Source organism: Hippopotamus amphibius, chromosome 8 (assembly GCF_030028045.1).
Source record: "Hippopotamus amphibius kiboko isolate mHipAmp2 chromosome 8, mHipAmp2.hap2, whole genome shotgun sequence".
NCBI lineage: Eukaryota > Metazoa > Chordata > Mammalia > Artiodactyla > Hippopotamidae > Hippopotamus > Hippopotamus amphibius.
In genome coordinates this window covers 107,379,147-107,394,691 of record NC_080193.1, presented here as the reverse complement: position 1 = coordinate 107,394,691, position 15,545 = coordinate 107,379,147, and the positions used below count along the sequence as shown (strand labels likewise).

The window sequence follows — 15,545 nt, the reverse complement described above, 5'->3', positions numbered from 1 at the left end:
TTTATTTGATAGGAATGCTGAAGTAATAAGAATAATAAAATGCAAATCTTAGACATAAATAAATTTCTAACTTTTACCTATAATAAAAATCCCATCTTTACTAATATTCTACCCTTTCCCCCTCTAGGTTAGGAAGTTCAAGCTCAAATATATACTTAATACTTTCTCCCAAAAGAAACCATTCTTTTAACTTTTTACTTTCCATTTAATCTGACAGTACAATTCAACACATTTCTTTACATATGATTTTCCACCTAATTTAGCTATATGACCTGTTCTGAGAAAAGATGTAAGTAAAAGTATGTGGTTTTTCATTATATTTCATAATCCTATTGAGTGATAATTCTATTTTAATATATCTCTCCCCAGAAAGCTATGCTTTAAAAATCATAATTGTCATTTCTTTTTAAAACCAGACTGTAAAATATATGAACTAAATCCGATTATTAACAGTGATGAGTATCATAAGAACTGAGCACTTATTTATATGAGGAAATGAAATCATTTTTCAAATAAATATTTTCAAAAACTCTTTATGAGTTTATGACCAAGTTGTATGTTTAGATAGATGCTGGGAATAAAGGGATAAGTTTTACCTGCACTCAGAAGAAACATTCAGCCTTTGAGATAATTGGGGAAGGAGTTTTTGTGTTCTTCATAATCTGCAAATGCAGAGGCCATAAATTCTGATTGGAAAGAGAGAGATCTGGGATTCTCGTTCATGGAGAAATTATTTGAAAACCTCCCAAGATCAAGACCTCTTCCTTTAAAATATGCCTGAAGGGTTCTGAAAAACTGAAGAGAGAAAGAAAATGTTCAATGTCGTTTATAATTTAAACACCCCAAATACTCAAAGATGAGTATTTTCCCCTCTCATTTTCCCCCTGAATTGACTTTAGAGCTAACTTAGAAGGCAGGAGGTGGAAAACTCAGAAACTCAAACTGTGGCTCCTTCTCCTTTTCCGCCTCCACTGTCCTCTACTGTGCTTTCTACCTTACATTTCAACCCTAAACAAGATAACTCACCATTCTTGAATATCAATTCTTTAACAGCCCCACAGTAATAAGATTCATTGCCCATCTCTGAGTACTGAAGTCAGAGATGAAACAGAACTCTACTGTGATCAGAGCTCAGGTGCCTCCTCTCTGAATGATAGTGAGATAGATTCCAGTCATTTCAGACATGCGGTTTTCAGCTTTGTAGTCTGTGAATACACAGAAGCTGTGCAAAGAGCTATTTGATTGTTTTAATCCTTGTTATATTTTACATCATTGTCTTTAGAAAAACTATATTTTGAAATTGTGATGTCAGCATGTTTATTGTATTTGGTGTATTTTTAAAAGAGAATTTTTACTGGTATTTTGAATTCTATTTCCTAGATAACTTTGTGTTGAAAATAATGCCTAACAAATTGAAAAGAGTGCAGGTCAACTTTCAGTTTTTGCAACCGAGCTTTGCAAGTATTAGTCATGTGAGAATCTGTTTTGTTATCAGTTCAACCCAAGCTGTACAAAATGCAATTCCCCATCACACTCGATTTTGTACATATATTAGAAATCAAGGCTATAAAGTCAATGTGTATATAAGATCATTTACAAATATAATGTGCTGTGTGTATGAGGTCATTTCTAAATATAAATTTGTTTCCCCTTTCAGAAACAAATGTAAATTGGCTAGAGGAACAATAGAAAACCGGCTACTAGGCTAGCAAAATTCTTCTTTGGTCCTGCTGGGGAATCTTCCCAGCCCTTGGCATCCTCCTCTCCACTGTGCTCTAGCAGAGTGCAACGTGCATACCTCAGGCAGGTACCAGTTTTATCCTGCAACCCGGCATGTCCCAGTGGCTGTTCTTACCAGATCTCGGTTTCTAGGATTGCTGAGGGGCTTCCATTTTCCTTCATTTCTCAACATGGCTCCACACACAAGCCCAAGCAGCACCAGGGCAACACCCAGCAGGAGGAATGCTTTGGGCATGGTAGAAGGAACCTGAGTGAAAGGAAGGATCAGGGAAATGTTGATGGCCGAAGAGAGAGAGACAGTGAAAGGCTGAAGAGGAGAGAGAGGGGAGAAGGGAGGGCAAAAGTAGAAAAGAGAAAGAGGAAACATTTTTAAAGGGAAACAGGGAAGAAGAAATAGTATACTGGTTCACCTGAATTTTGCAGCCCTCTTTTTCTCCATATTCATTTGCTAATTAGGTCTGCCCCAAAACCAGTTGATTAGCTTAAAGAGTCCATGAGAATGGGAATGTTATACAGTGATAAAGCAATTATGAATACAACCTAGAAAGTGAATATGCCTTTTCATCCGAAAAAAAAAATGCCCTTTTTGTCTCCAAAGAAAGTACAATTCTTAACAATAACAATAACAAAAAATAATTTTAAAAAACCCAATCTTAAATTATTTTAAATGTTAAGACAGCAGTCTCCAAAAAGAGGAGAAAAGAAAAAAAAATACACCCCAAACTGAGAAATAAACCTTACACACAGGTCTGAGACAGATGCACACCACACCAGTGTAAGTAGAGACTGTCTCCCATCCCAAGGTGTGAACTGGAAATGAAACACACAGCAAGAGCTAATAAAGCTTACCAGGAGTTTGGTTTTGCCTGGCCCTGGATGCTTACTCTGCCGACAATCTGCAAGGCGATTCATGGCTACTTATAATCAGGGGATCGGCTGCAGGTGGGAGTCATTGATGTGAGCAGGGGAGTTTCAAAAGTAATGATTCCATTTTCATCTACGGCACAAAGCCCCTTGAGAATCACATCTTTAGGCTTCTTCAGGGCTAAGAGTGAACCTATTTGTCCTAAATAGAGCAGACTCTCCTCCAGCCTCTGAACATTTTATTTGGATGTTATGAAATACACAGACACTTCCACGCAGCAAAATGGCTTTCTCCTTTTTCACTTTTAAGAGAAGGTGTATACACAGCAGCTGGGAATATGATGATGATTATCCCACCTAATAGAATGCTCTTTTGGAGCTATCAGCCTTTCAAATCAATAGCATTTTTAAACAGAAAATTCTATTGCAAGAGACAAAATTGCTCTTTGTGACCCATACCTTATATTTCTTCTGAGAATCTCAAGAAGCTTTACAAGTTTTAAATAGTGGTATGGTTTATCATACTACCCCTTCAAAATACAGCAAAAAGATAGCACATGTTTTGTTGAAAAAAGAAAAATTACCTTACATACAGCATCCCTTTGTGAAATAAATGCCATCCGCAGAAAATGGTATGGTTGAGAAATTGGACTTGATGAATTCAAGTTGCTTTGGTTTCAATAATTCAGAACAATCCTGGACAAGCTCTCTGTGGAGAAGGCTAGTAATCTGGACTGGAAATTAGAATACCTCGTTACAATCTTAGTCTTGCCATCTTGACCTTGGGAGGGTCATTATGACCTTCATTTATTCACGCCTTTGTTCATTTATTCAACAAACTTTTGAGTGCCTACTATGTGCCAGGCACTGCACAAGGCTTTGAGGATAACATGGTAAGAATAATAGAGTCCCTGCTCTCATTGAATTAACAGATTAGTGGGCAAGGCAGACATTAATCAAGCCATTATACAACAAAATATATAAATATCAATGATGATAATTTCTATTGCAATTATGGTGCTATGAGAGTGTAGAACAGGTGGCTTTGATGCAGTCTTGGGGATCAGGTAAGGCTTTTGTGAAGAAGTGACCTTATATCTGGTAGATGAGTAGAAGTCACTTAGGCAACCTGGGGAGGACAGAGGGAGAAGAGCTTCAAACAAGGTGAACAATTGTACTAGGCCTTGTGGCTGGAAGGAACATGGCACATTAATGCAACTGAGATTAAATTAGTGTCTGAGGAGTAGAAGGAGCAAGGTGGGGGGCTGATGCAATATGGACCTTTAGAGGTAGTCAGGTTATGACCTTTCTGCTGTAAGCAATGCTAACTGATTGAAAAGCTTTACACATCCAAGTGACTTGATCAGACTTGCAATTTAAAAAAGCTATTCTGGTTGCATTGTGCAGGACAGACTGAGCTAGAAAAGAGGGAGCTCAGTTAGTGGCTACTGTAATAGTCCAGGCGGAACAAGATGTTAACTTGGATTAGGGCAGTAGCACAGATGCAGAGTAATGAATGGATCTGAGAGAGATTTAGAAGTATTGGTAATGTACTGGATACTATGGAGGCAGAGATAAGGGGAAGGGAGTTTCAAGACCAATCCCTAGGTCTCAGGATTATACAGCTGAGTGGACTACAGCGCCATGAGCTGGCATATCAAATACCAGCATGAAGAGATGAGGGTCATGAGCTCCAAGGTGGGACATGTTGAGTTTGAGGAGCCTTGAGATCTCCAAGTGTGGATGGAGAGAATACAACTGGATACACAGGCCTGACGCTCAGAGGAGAGGTCTGGGAAGGAGATGTAAATATGGGAGTTGTTGGCATATAAAAGATGAAATTACCTCAGTGAAGATTAGAAAATGAGAAGAAAAGGTGACCTAGGACCCGAGCTTTGAGAAATCTTAACATGAACCAGCCTTATACCAGAATGTATATGAAGGAGACTCTGAAGATGGGGGGAAACCAGGAGAGGATGGGAGCAAGAGAAGAAAATGTTTCGAGAAGGGACAAATTGGGTAAAACAAGGACTGGAAAGGGTCCATGGAGCATTAGAGGTGTTTGGGTAGATGGAAGTGAAAGTCAAATTAGAAGTGAGTAGATGGAGAGGAAAGAGAGAATAAATACATCAAAGTCTTGAGAAATGTGTGTGTTTGAGAGAGAGAGAGAGAAGAGAGAGGCAGTAAACATCAGTGGTCAAGTGAGTAAATGAATACCCTGGAATCTCATTACATCAACTCTCCTTAAAACTCCAGGACTTTGAAGTTAAAGCACCTAATAATATTGAAGTATAATGTTAATGAGATTATTAACACTGTAAACTCCTTGAACAATGCTCACCCTTACATTCTCCCAGTACCAGCATTGAGCCCAATGCATAGACAATGAACTTTTTAAATGGGAAAGACTGAATAAATTAGAATAGATTTACATATCTATTTATCTATGAATAATTTCTAACTTTAGTTCTATTTCTATAAAAACACAGCTCATTTGTTTTAAGAGCTCCCCATTTAAGAAATATTTATAGTTTCTCAAAAGAGCAATGGACAAAAAGTAACATACATATTGTCATCTTGTTCACTAAGACTGGAGTTTTCCTGATTGTTAAAAGAAATTACATATTTAAACAATTATTTTAAATTCTTGTAATTGTTTCTTAATTTCAAATCTCTGTCTTGAAAAGCAGAAGGTATTATTGATAAAGCAGATGACATTTTTTTCAGAATGTATCAACACAGCACTAAGCAGATATTTTGCAATTATTCAGTTGATAAGTTCAATCAAAAGACAGGAAAAAACCTCAGGATAGTTCATTTCCCAAAGCATTAATTTCTAGTCTAAATTGTCCCATTTGGCCTCTTCATTAAATAGAGCAGGTGTAAAAGTAGCAGTTGGGATATTCAGCCTTCCACACCTAGACGCATCTGAATGAAGGTCTTTGCTGGCACTTCTCAACCAGAAATTAAGAGGAAAATAGAGAACTCAGCAAAGGGCTACCACATAAAAGAAAGCTAATAAATATATGTCGACTGAATCACAAACTTAATTAGATTATAAATTCAAACATAATGGTAAAGATGAGAGGAATAAAGAGGATATTGTGGGAGGCACAGAGAAATTTTAAAACTATTGGACTGTTGGACTATATAACCTACTCAAACCCTTCCTGTCTTTATTAGGGAAAAAAAAAAAAGGCAGAGCTGGTACAGCTATTTAGCTGTATCATGAACAGGGACGAGAATTTTATCTCCCTTTTCTTCCCATTGGTCTGAATAAGGGAAAGGGAAAATTACTGTTTAGAGACTGCTTCCTCAGTGATGATGAGAACTTCTGAGAAGGTTGCTCACATGACTGATAGAGTATGCCAGGCAGTTTTCTGCTCACAGCAATCACAACTACTTTTTGTAACAGTGGGCAGATTTCACTTTGAAAATAGACTAAAGAGAAGAGGGGAGAAGAGGGGTGAAGAGGGATAAGCTCTTGCCAAGCACAGAACAGAAGCAAAGAGAACCCACCGTGACCTCGATGGATGGGAGAGGCTCACCCTTCATATCATAGGGCCACATAAAGTTTCCAGGTCCCATGAGACCCTGGGGAGGGGAGGGAAGGTCCAGAAACCACTGAAACTGGATCTCTGCTCCCAAACCCCATTGGGAAAGGGGCTTAGAGTCAGACAAGTTGGTTTTAAAAGAGCCATGACATTCGCGAACACCTCCACAATGTGGTTGACTGTTCCTTTTGGCAGTATCGGAACAGCATGTCTCTCTGACTGTAGAGTTGACCCTCAGATTTCTCTAGCCGTTTACTATGGACGAATGGGTTTTATTCTTTGCTATCTTTGTTTTATTTAAAAAATGTGAAAGGAGTATTTTGAAGAGTAAAAGAGATCTTCCTCCAAAACCATGTTACAGCTGTTTAGGGCCAGGATATGTGACAATCCCGGAAGTCAAGGCCAAGTAGGGTGGCCATCTTTCCCTGAGAGCATTTGCTTTCAAGCCCAGCTTGGTCTCACGGCCTCTGCTTTTGTCAGGTCTCCCTTATCAGCTGGGGCTTCGGCAGTGGCCTCCCTTCCTCCCAAGGTCCCTCCCCTGGTTGGTCTTCCTCCCTGCAACCAGCCTTCCTGAAACACAAATGCCATGGGCTAGTCAGAGAGGGACAGCCAGCACATATCTTTCAATGCTGCTCCAAGTTCAAGCTATTTCCCCTGCAACTAAGATGAAGGAGTAGAGGCAACAAAAGGTAAAAATTATGACAATCATGCTTGATCTGAAACCAGCTCAGAGACACACAGCAAGAAAATGGACATCTAGATTCACAAGCTGACTGAAATACCATCCAAACTCTCTCAGTCTGGGTTTGAGAACCAGGTCCCAATGCCCTTGCCACCTCAGGCCACATTGGCATCTCCAAAGTCAAAATAAATGAGTGAAAGATTTTTCCTAAAATATGAAAGGCTAAATCATTTCTTATGACTTTGCAAAAAGCTTTTCAGCAGGCAGTATACTTTTGTAGTAGAGAGCCTGAGGTAGTTGGTAACAAGTTAGGCTTTGCAACTGGCACTGGAGGAGAGACAACAGAAAAACAAGGTCGCACAGCTCAGAAAAAGCTTACTAGCATCACATCCACCTCTAGCGGCTTCGGGATGCCCATAAAATAAAGCTCTTGATCGTGATGTAAAGACCCTCAATATGACCTGGTCCTACCATTCCAGCCATCTGACATCTCTAATGAACACCACCCACACATACCTTGGTGCCTTTGAACACGTTGTTGCTTCTACCTGGAATGCCTTCTCTAACCCTTGTGTGTTCTCAGAACCTCTCCCTTTCCTTCAAGTCTTGCCTCAAATGTCACACCTTCTGAGAAAAAGAAACCACTTAGTTACTTCAACAGCTTTTACTTTGTTGAATTTGGATGATGATATTTGCTTCCACAGGTCTCATTGTTCCAAGGTGAGCTGCTTAAAGACGGCATTATGTCTCTTTTATCATTGATTCTTCAGAGCTTGGCATAATGCCTGGCATAGAATAGGCCAGCATAATCACAAATGCTTACAGAACTAATCATTCATTAGGTAAAACTCGAGTTTACATTCTTGTAATTTTCTTTTGAAATTTGAAGCTGGTTACATTTCTTTTTTGTACTGTTCATTTAAAGATTTACATAATGCCATATTTTAATAAGAGGGGAAGAGACAGCTGTAGGTAGGCAATAGATACTTTTTGATTTGACTTGAATCTTCAGTGGACTAGTAAAGTGTAAATTAACATTCAATCTAGCTGTTGCACACAAACCAGTGGAGACTGGAGTGTGGCACTTTTATGACCACACACAACTTTCTATTTAAATTGTTCTGGAGCTGAGGTCACAAGCCAAGGAATCTGGGCACCCCCCAGATAATGGAGAAAGAAAGGAACGGGTTCTTTCCTAGAGTCCCCAGAAGGAGCGTGGCCCTGGTCACACCTTGATTTTGGCTCAGGGATACCGATTTGGCCTCCAGAACTGTGAGAGGATAACTTTCTGTTGTTTTAAGCCACCCAATTTTTGGCAATTTTTCACAGTAGCCGCCAGAAACTAATACAAGGAATGTCAAGTTGTCAGGCCAATCACAAGGGAGAAAGATCCATAACTCACCACAACTACTTCAGCCTCTCCTGAATACACTGCACCATGGAGACCCTAGAAGCTGGATCTAAATTCTTTATTCCCTTTTAAGAAAGGCAAAGCGTCTGTCATCCAATTCACAATACAAAATGGACTTGGGTTGAAATGTCTATTACAAACCTGAGGTTCTACATGAGTAAAACTATACTAGAAAATGTTTTTTTGATACAAAAGGGATGAGAACAGTTCCATCTTAGACAAATTACATAAGATCCCATCCCTGAGTCACATAATTTTGTAATGGACCTCATATTTTAATTCATTGGTAAAATTATTTAAACACCGGGAAGAAACACCATTCTTAAAATATTAGTTAAATTTCCAGGTACATATTTTGTATGTTAAAGGGAGTAGTTTCAGAAAACGGGAAAAACTGAGGACAATTCAGATGGGTATTTCTTTGGATATTTTGGGGCATTATGTGCAAATGATTCCCTTTCTTAGTGCTATTCATCAATTGTGAGCTTGGAAATAGTAAGTTTTTATTTTAAAAAAATCAATAAACCCCTCTCCCTAAAATACCCCCCCCACCCAAATTGATGGTTAGTTCCTAGTACTCTGGGAACTCTTTAGTTCTCTAGGTCCATAAAGTGTTGTACAATTATTTTAAATAAAATAAAATAAATAGCAGACGTTTATTCTTCAACAGTGCATTCTGTAAGTCTAGCCCTGGGGAAATTCCCAAGAAATCTCAGTAGCAGAGATGATGTTATATCTTAAACCTCCAACAATAGTGTGCTTCCAAGTGGCAGTGAGGCCCGTCACAGGTTTCTGCTGAAAATACTACCTCCTGACTTCTGTCTTTAAAAATTCCACTTCTAAAACTTGGGTTATTTGAAGTTTTATGATTGAGTTGTAGAAGTATTTTATATATTCTGAAAACAAATCCTTTATCAGAAATATGTTTCTATGTCTGTGGTTTGCCTGTATATTTTCTTAATGATGTCTTTTGATGAGAAGTCTTTAATTATGAACAATAATTTAACAATTTTAAAATTGTCATTGCTTTCTTTATCCTAACTATGCACCTTTGCCTACCATCGCATCCCAAAGTTTTCTCCTAGAAGCTTTATAGTTTAGCTTTTAATTTAGGTTTATGATTCATCTCAAGTTAGTTTTATATATGATGTGAGGAAGGGTCCAGGCTTATTTTTTTCCCCATGAGTATCCAGTTATTCCAGAACTATGTGTTGAAAAGCTTTTCTTTTCCCATTGGAATGTTTTGGCACCTCTGTCTATAATCAATTGACCATAAACACGTGGGTCTATTTTTGAATTTTTTGTTCTGTTCCATTGATGTACTTTTCCATCCTTTTATCAATACCACACTGCCTTGATTACTGTAGCTTTATAGTAAGCCTTGAAATCAAGTATTGGTGTCATTCTTTCCCAAAATTGTTGTGACTATTTGAAATTGTTTGCTTTTCTATATACATTTTAGAATCAGCTTGTAGAATTTTAGAAAAATAGGCTGCTGGGATATTTTATTGAGATTGATTTAATATATATATCATTTTGGAGAAAAACGACATCTGAAAAATAGTGTCTTCCAATCAATGAATATTATATCTCTCTTTATCTTAGGGCTTTAAATTTCTAAGCAATATTTTGTAGTTTTTGGTGGAGAGGCCTTTTACGTATTTTTATTTATTCCTAATATCTTATTTTTGTGATAATATAAATGGCATTTTATAAAATTTATTTTACAATTGTTTGATGTTTGGACATGGAAAATATTTTTTGTACATTGACCTTAAATTCTGTGACCTTACTATATTGTTACCAGTCCTAGTAGTTGATTTATACATTCCTCAGGACTTTTATATATTGCTGGATTTGATTTGCTGGCATTTCATTAAGAATTTTCACATTTATGTTAAGGAACGTTGGTCAGTAACTATTTTTGTAATTTCCTTGTCATGCTTTGGTATCAGGCTATGTTTGCCTCATAACATGATTTGGGAAGTGGTCCCTCCTCTTTTATTTTCCAAAAGAGTGGTACAACGTTGGTGTTACTGGATGTTCAACAGAATTAAAAGTTCAATACAATTCACGATTGAAATGATCTGGGCTTGGAGTTTTCTTTGTGGGAAGCTTTAATTTTTCTAAGTCAGGTTTATTAGCATGTAACTTATATATCCTTTTTAGTGAAAAGTTCCACAAATTTTAACAAATGTGTATAGTTATGTAATCACCATCACAATCAAGACTTAGAACATTTCCATCATCCCCCAAAGTTCCCCTCAAGTCCCTTTGGAGTCAATTCCAAAGGGGAATTGACTGTAACCACTCTTATGTTTTCTGTCAGTAGTTTTTCCTTTTTCTGTCATCTAAGTAGAATCACACAATATGGTATGTTAGCATACTGCATTGAGACATCAATATTATTTCATGTATCAGCTGCTCACTCCTTTTTATTTGCCAAGCAATATTCCATTTTATTGATGTGCCATAAATTTCCTATCCATGCACCAGTTGACAGACACTTGCTTTGCTTCCAGTTTGGGGAAATTATTAATAAAGCTGCTATGAACATCTACATACAGGTCTTTGTTTTGACATAGGTTTTCATTTCTTTTGAGTAAACATATGGAGGTGACATTGCTGGTTCATATGCTAAAGATAAGTTTAACTTTTGCATTCCTACCAGCAACGTATGAGAACTATAGTTGTTTCAAATCTTTACCAGCACTCAGTATTGCCAGATTTTGAAAATTTTTCTTAGGTATTTTGGTTATGATCTGCATTTTTCTACTGCAAATTATATGTTGGGCATCTTTTCATGTACTTAGTTTGTCATCCACGTATCTTCTTTGGTGAAGTGTTTTTTACTCATTACAAATTTAGCTGTTTTCTTGTTTGAGAATTCTGAAAATTCTTTATATATATTTTAGATACAAGTTCTATATCACGTTTGGTTTCTCCCACTTGTGATTTGTATTTTCATTTTCTTTACATTGTATTCTGAAGTTTTTATTTTTGATGAAGTCTAATTCATCACTTTTTTTTCTATTATAATTTGGGCTTTAAAAACAAAAAATTTCTATCGCGAACCATACTGAAGAGTAGTGCCCACTTGCTGCAACTAGAGAAAGGCCGCGTGTAGCAACGAAGACCCAACGCAACCAAAAATAAATAAATTAAATAAATAAACCACTTTTTAAAAAAACTAAAGAGTGTAATTAGGAAAGGAGAGAAACTATAAGGTTAAATTCCAACAGTGAGTTGCAACTGAATTCGTTTAGTTTAGAGAAAACTAGAGATTGGAGAGCTAGGAAGAAAGCACCTATTATTTCTTGAACACAAAGCTGTCAGATGCATTTGGTTCCTTATTACATTTAATGGTAATATTTAAGATAATATTATTGCCACAATTTATGGATTAGGATACAGTCTCAGGGAGGCTAAATATATTGCCACTGTTTCAGAAATTCTTAATACTGTCTGACTTGGTGAATCATCCACCAAGAATAAAACACTGAAGTCACAGATGAAATCTCTAAGGGAAAGTATAGAAAGAGTAATAAGGAAGGCCGTGGGCATATCATTGGAAACATTTTTTCCAAAGTGAAAGGAATAACTAGTATGGTCAGAAAAGATTTCCAGAGAGTAGGAAGCGAACTAGTCTTGACTTACATGTTGCAGGTCTTCTGTGGAAGAACTCTATTAGACAGTCTGGCTCGAATTCTACTATAGGCAAATTGCTTAATTTTTCTAAGACTATTTTTCTTGTAACAGAGGATAATAATCCTGCCTCTGAAGGTTTTTATGGAAAATGAAATGAGTAACTGAACGTGAATGTGTCTGGCATGGACTCTGGAACAACAAGTACTTAGTAAACGTCTGCTAAAAGAATAAAACATAGGTGACAAGGCAGTCTGTACAAACCCCACAATATGGTCTGGAATGTTTTTATTAAAAGAAATTGCTTACACTTTTTAGTTTTTCTATGATTTGTTTCTTCAAAGCTGAATTACAGTGTATATTTCTAGAGATTCCAGTTAGTTGCATTTTGGCACCTAAAGATCTTACTGCATTTTAGTCTACTGGAATAAAAAAAAAAAAAAGTTAATTTAAAACTATAAGGTACTGCAACAAGATAAAGAAAGAACAAAATGGAGATTCAGAAAGTCCATTCTCCACTTCCTCCCCTATATAATTAAGGCACCTAGGATCTTGGGGATAAAGAAAATAAGACAGGCTACTGGCTGGCAGCAATTTAAGACATTTTAATTGTGTTCATGATATGCCACATATTAGGGAGTCAGGCAAGGCCCCATATCAAATCTAACACAGAAAGAGGCTTGTCTACCACATCCAATTGGTTGCTGAGCCCTAAAGAGGCCAGACTTTAGGTTCCCCCTTACATTGGTTCACTCTTTTTTTGGCTCTCAACCTAGTTTAAATCATTATTACTAGTCTTCCAAATTTTTTGGCAGCTTTATAAATGATCTCCTTCTCCTTGTCTCACCTACTTCCATTCTACCCTACATATTATATTCCCATTAATTTTTTTCACACATGAAGATTTTACAAACTTTAGTATTAGAAAAGAACTCTCCAATGCTGGCTCTACCAGTTTCATTCCTGCCTACCCTACCCAATCACAGCTGAAGGATTATAAGTCATGACATTTAAGGTGCCCTACTCAATTCATTGGGTCATTAAATGTTTCTAACAGTGACGCGAGCATAGAGTGAGGCATTATCTCTGGACCCGAAGAAGGCTATGAGGGAAACAATGCCTCATGTATATTTTCATGTTTCTGCATGGATTTGGCTTCCTGGACAAAGGAAACTGACACGCTATAAAGACACGTTTCCTTTTCCCAGAAACATTTACTCTTCACTTCTCTTCTCCCCCTTGCCCCCTGTTCGGTGGAGCCACACGTTTTTATGGCGAAATGAAACCTGGAGCCATTGGTTTACATTCTAAAAGACTGCAAAACATTTGGGAACAAAGGCTTTACTTCCTCTCTCAGGAGGGGAAGAGGGCAGCATGTGGCTTACATAAACTCCCAGATTTATAATTTCAGGGTTCCTCTCCAGTGGTGGAGAGCAACAAAACAGAAAACCCCACTTGAACATTCAGGGTTCACCTGGCTCTTCTCACGTCCTCAAGGAGGAAGAATGGTGCAAGGGGAACTGTAGTGGTTCCCGCTTTAAGTAATAATAGCTGGTTCCTGTTCCAGAAACCTCATTTTTTCCTTTCAGGATAACACAGATACTAAAACCCATTAAAAACAACCTCAAAGGCTTACAAAATAGATTCTAAACTTTCCCCAATAATGGGATTGTGTACATTCTAAGTGCTGTGCAAGGCAACACGTTGGGATGTGGAAAGAAAACAATTCATTTTCAACCAACAAATTAATGTACTAGCATTTTATACATGGATTGATACCAATGCCCTCCCTCCCTTAGCCTTTTTCATAGCTGATCACATGTCGAGGGTGGGATATATTCTGAGAGCAGCGTGGGCATTCTAGTTTGTTGGAGGATGATGGCACCCCACTAGTTTTCTTCATTCACTTGTTTAAGCATATTGTGACACTGTAGTATCTATGAGCTACTTAAAATTCATGCATTATATTAAGTATTTATCACATTATCTACTTTTAACTAACATAACTATCACAAAATGAATAAGCAGCTTAAAAATACACCTTACAAGAAACTACTCCTTACAACAAAATTTAAAAATAATACCAGTCTGGGGCGGGGAGGGTGGGGGGGACTCGAGGGGGGGGGCGTCAAGGAAGGGAGGGAATACGGGGATATGTGTATAAAAACAGTTGATTGAACCTGGTGTACCCCCCCCAAAAAAAATAAATAAATAAATTTAAAAAAATAATAATAATACCAGTAATGCAAGCACAAACCAACAGAAGAAAATTTATCAGTGTCTATACACTTTTACTCTTCTGTCAGGCTCATTAAGAATTAAAAACAATTTAAACATATCTGATAAGTTTTTCTTCTATTAAAATTACATGTTAATTACATATAATAAAATTATATCTAAAAATTACATATAATTAAAGTTTACATATTATTATAGTAGTATTATGTTTATAGGGTTAAAGTTCAAAGCTTTTTAGATAAGGGTGTGCAATCAAAGAAGTTTGGAGATCATTGCCCAAAACAATCATATTTCCTTCTATAGCACTCTGTGCCTCTGTAAATTATAAATGTAACTAAACTTTTTATTCATTCTACTTAAAAATTAGCTAGAACAAAGATTTTTAAATGCAGTGAATGTTACACATTCCTAGTTTAAAATGCAACTATATTGTATACTTTGGTTTTCTGAAAAAGAGTGAACCAAGTTCCTTTCTTAACTAAATTCCATTTTTCTCCACTAAGTCAAATCTCTTACAGAAAAGTTTTGTTCCTCTCTCCTCCACCCCAATCCTGTATCACTTTCTTAAGGGTAACCATCTCTGTAATGTCTACCACATAAAACGCTGTTATTTCCTGTAAGCTGGGGAATGAAAATAGTGTGAAACATGAAGTTTCCTCTTCAAGCACCTTCTAATGCAATATCTACAATTCCAGAGTAAAAAGGCCTTTACTGTTTCAGTCAAATCTTACACTCTAATTCCTAGATCATTCTAGCCATTTTTCTCCTAACCTTCTATAGTTTTTTTTTTTTATATTCTTTATTTTTATTTTTATTTTTTTGGGGGTACAGCCAGGTTCAGTCATCTGTTTTTATACACATATCCCCATATTCCCTCCCTTCCTTGACTCCCCCCACCTCGATATAGTTCTTTCTTGATCAGAATGGCACAAACACTAAAAGTAAAAGGCATAATGATTGAATCTTTTTTAGCATGTGAACATACCTTATAAAACTATTTGATACTGAAGGATAGGCTGATTTACATACATGATATTCAAATGAGCACATAACTGCAAAACCTGAAGATTTCCATTTACACAGTATACTATGATTTAAACACACCTGGGAAGTCTAATGAAACAATTCTTTCTCCAAACATATTTGAGAGAAAAGCAAATCACTAGAAGTATTTTTAAAAGCTCAATTTTAATGTTTTATGTAATTTTGTTTGAGTTGGTCATTACTCTTGACTTATACACAATATGAAATTATATCTATTAAGTACAGTAAATGTTTCCATTCACTTGATAAGGTGAGCTAGTCTACTATTCCTTAATTTCAGGCTATATCCAAGTTCCAACTGTTCAAAAGAAACAAGAAAGAACAAAATCTCTAAACTAATTATAATCTCAAACACACTAACCCAAGG

At 36.8% G+C, this 15,545-nt stretch overlaps 1 protein-coding gene across 1 annotated transcript; it reads right to left on the bottom strand.

The window, feature by feature from the left end:
• Positions 1–615: 615 nt before the first annotated feature.
• On the bottom strand, positions 616–1,990 carry C8H2orf66 (chromosome 8 C2orf66 homolog). Its single transcript, XM_057744006.1, has 2 exons — positions 1,856–1,990; positions 616–795 (listed from the first exon to the last, which is right to left on the bottom strand). The coding sequence occupies exons 1-2, from the start codon at positions 1,973–1,975 to the stop codon at positions 616–618; spliced, it is 300 nt and encodes a 99-aa protein (XP_057599989.1). The 5' UTR covers positions 1,976–1,990.
• Between the last annotated feature and the right edge of the window lie 13,555 nt (positions 1,991–15,545).

What these genes read in the sequence shown, in the direction of transcription:
- C8H2orf66 (XM_057744006.1), bottom strand. Translation starts at nt 1,975, where the DNA reads ATGCCCAAAGCATTCCTCCTGCTGGGTGTTGCCCTGGTGCTGCTTGGG. An exon ending in ATCCTAGAAACCGAGATCTG is followed by an intron (nt 796 to 1,855) that starts GTAAGAACAGCC and finishes TTCTCTCTTCAG; the next exon opens with TTTTTCAGAACCCTTCAGGC.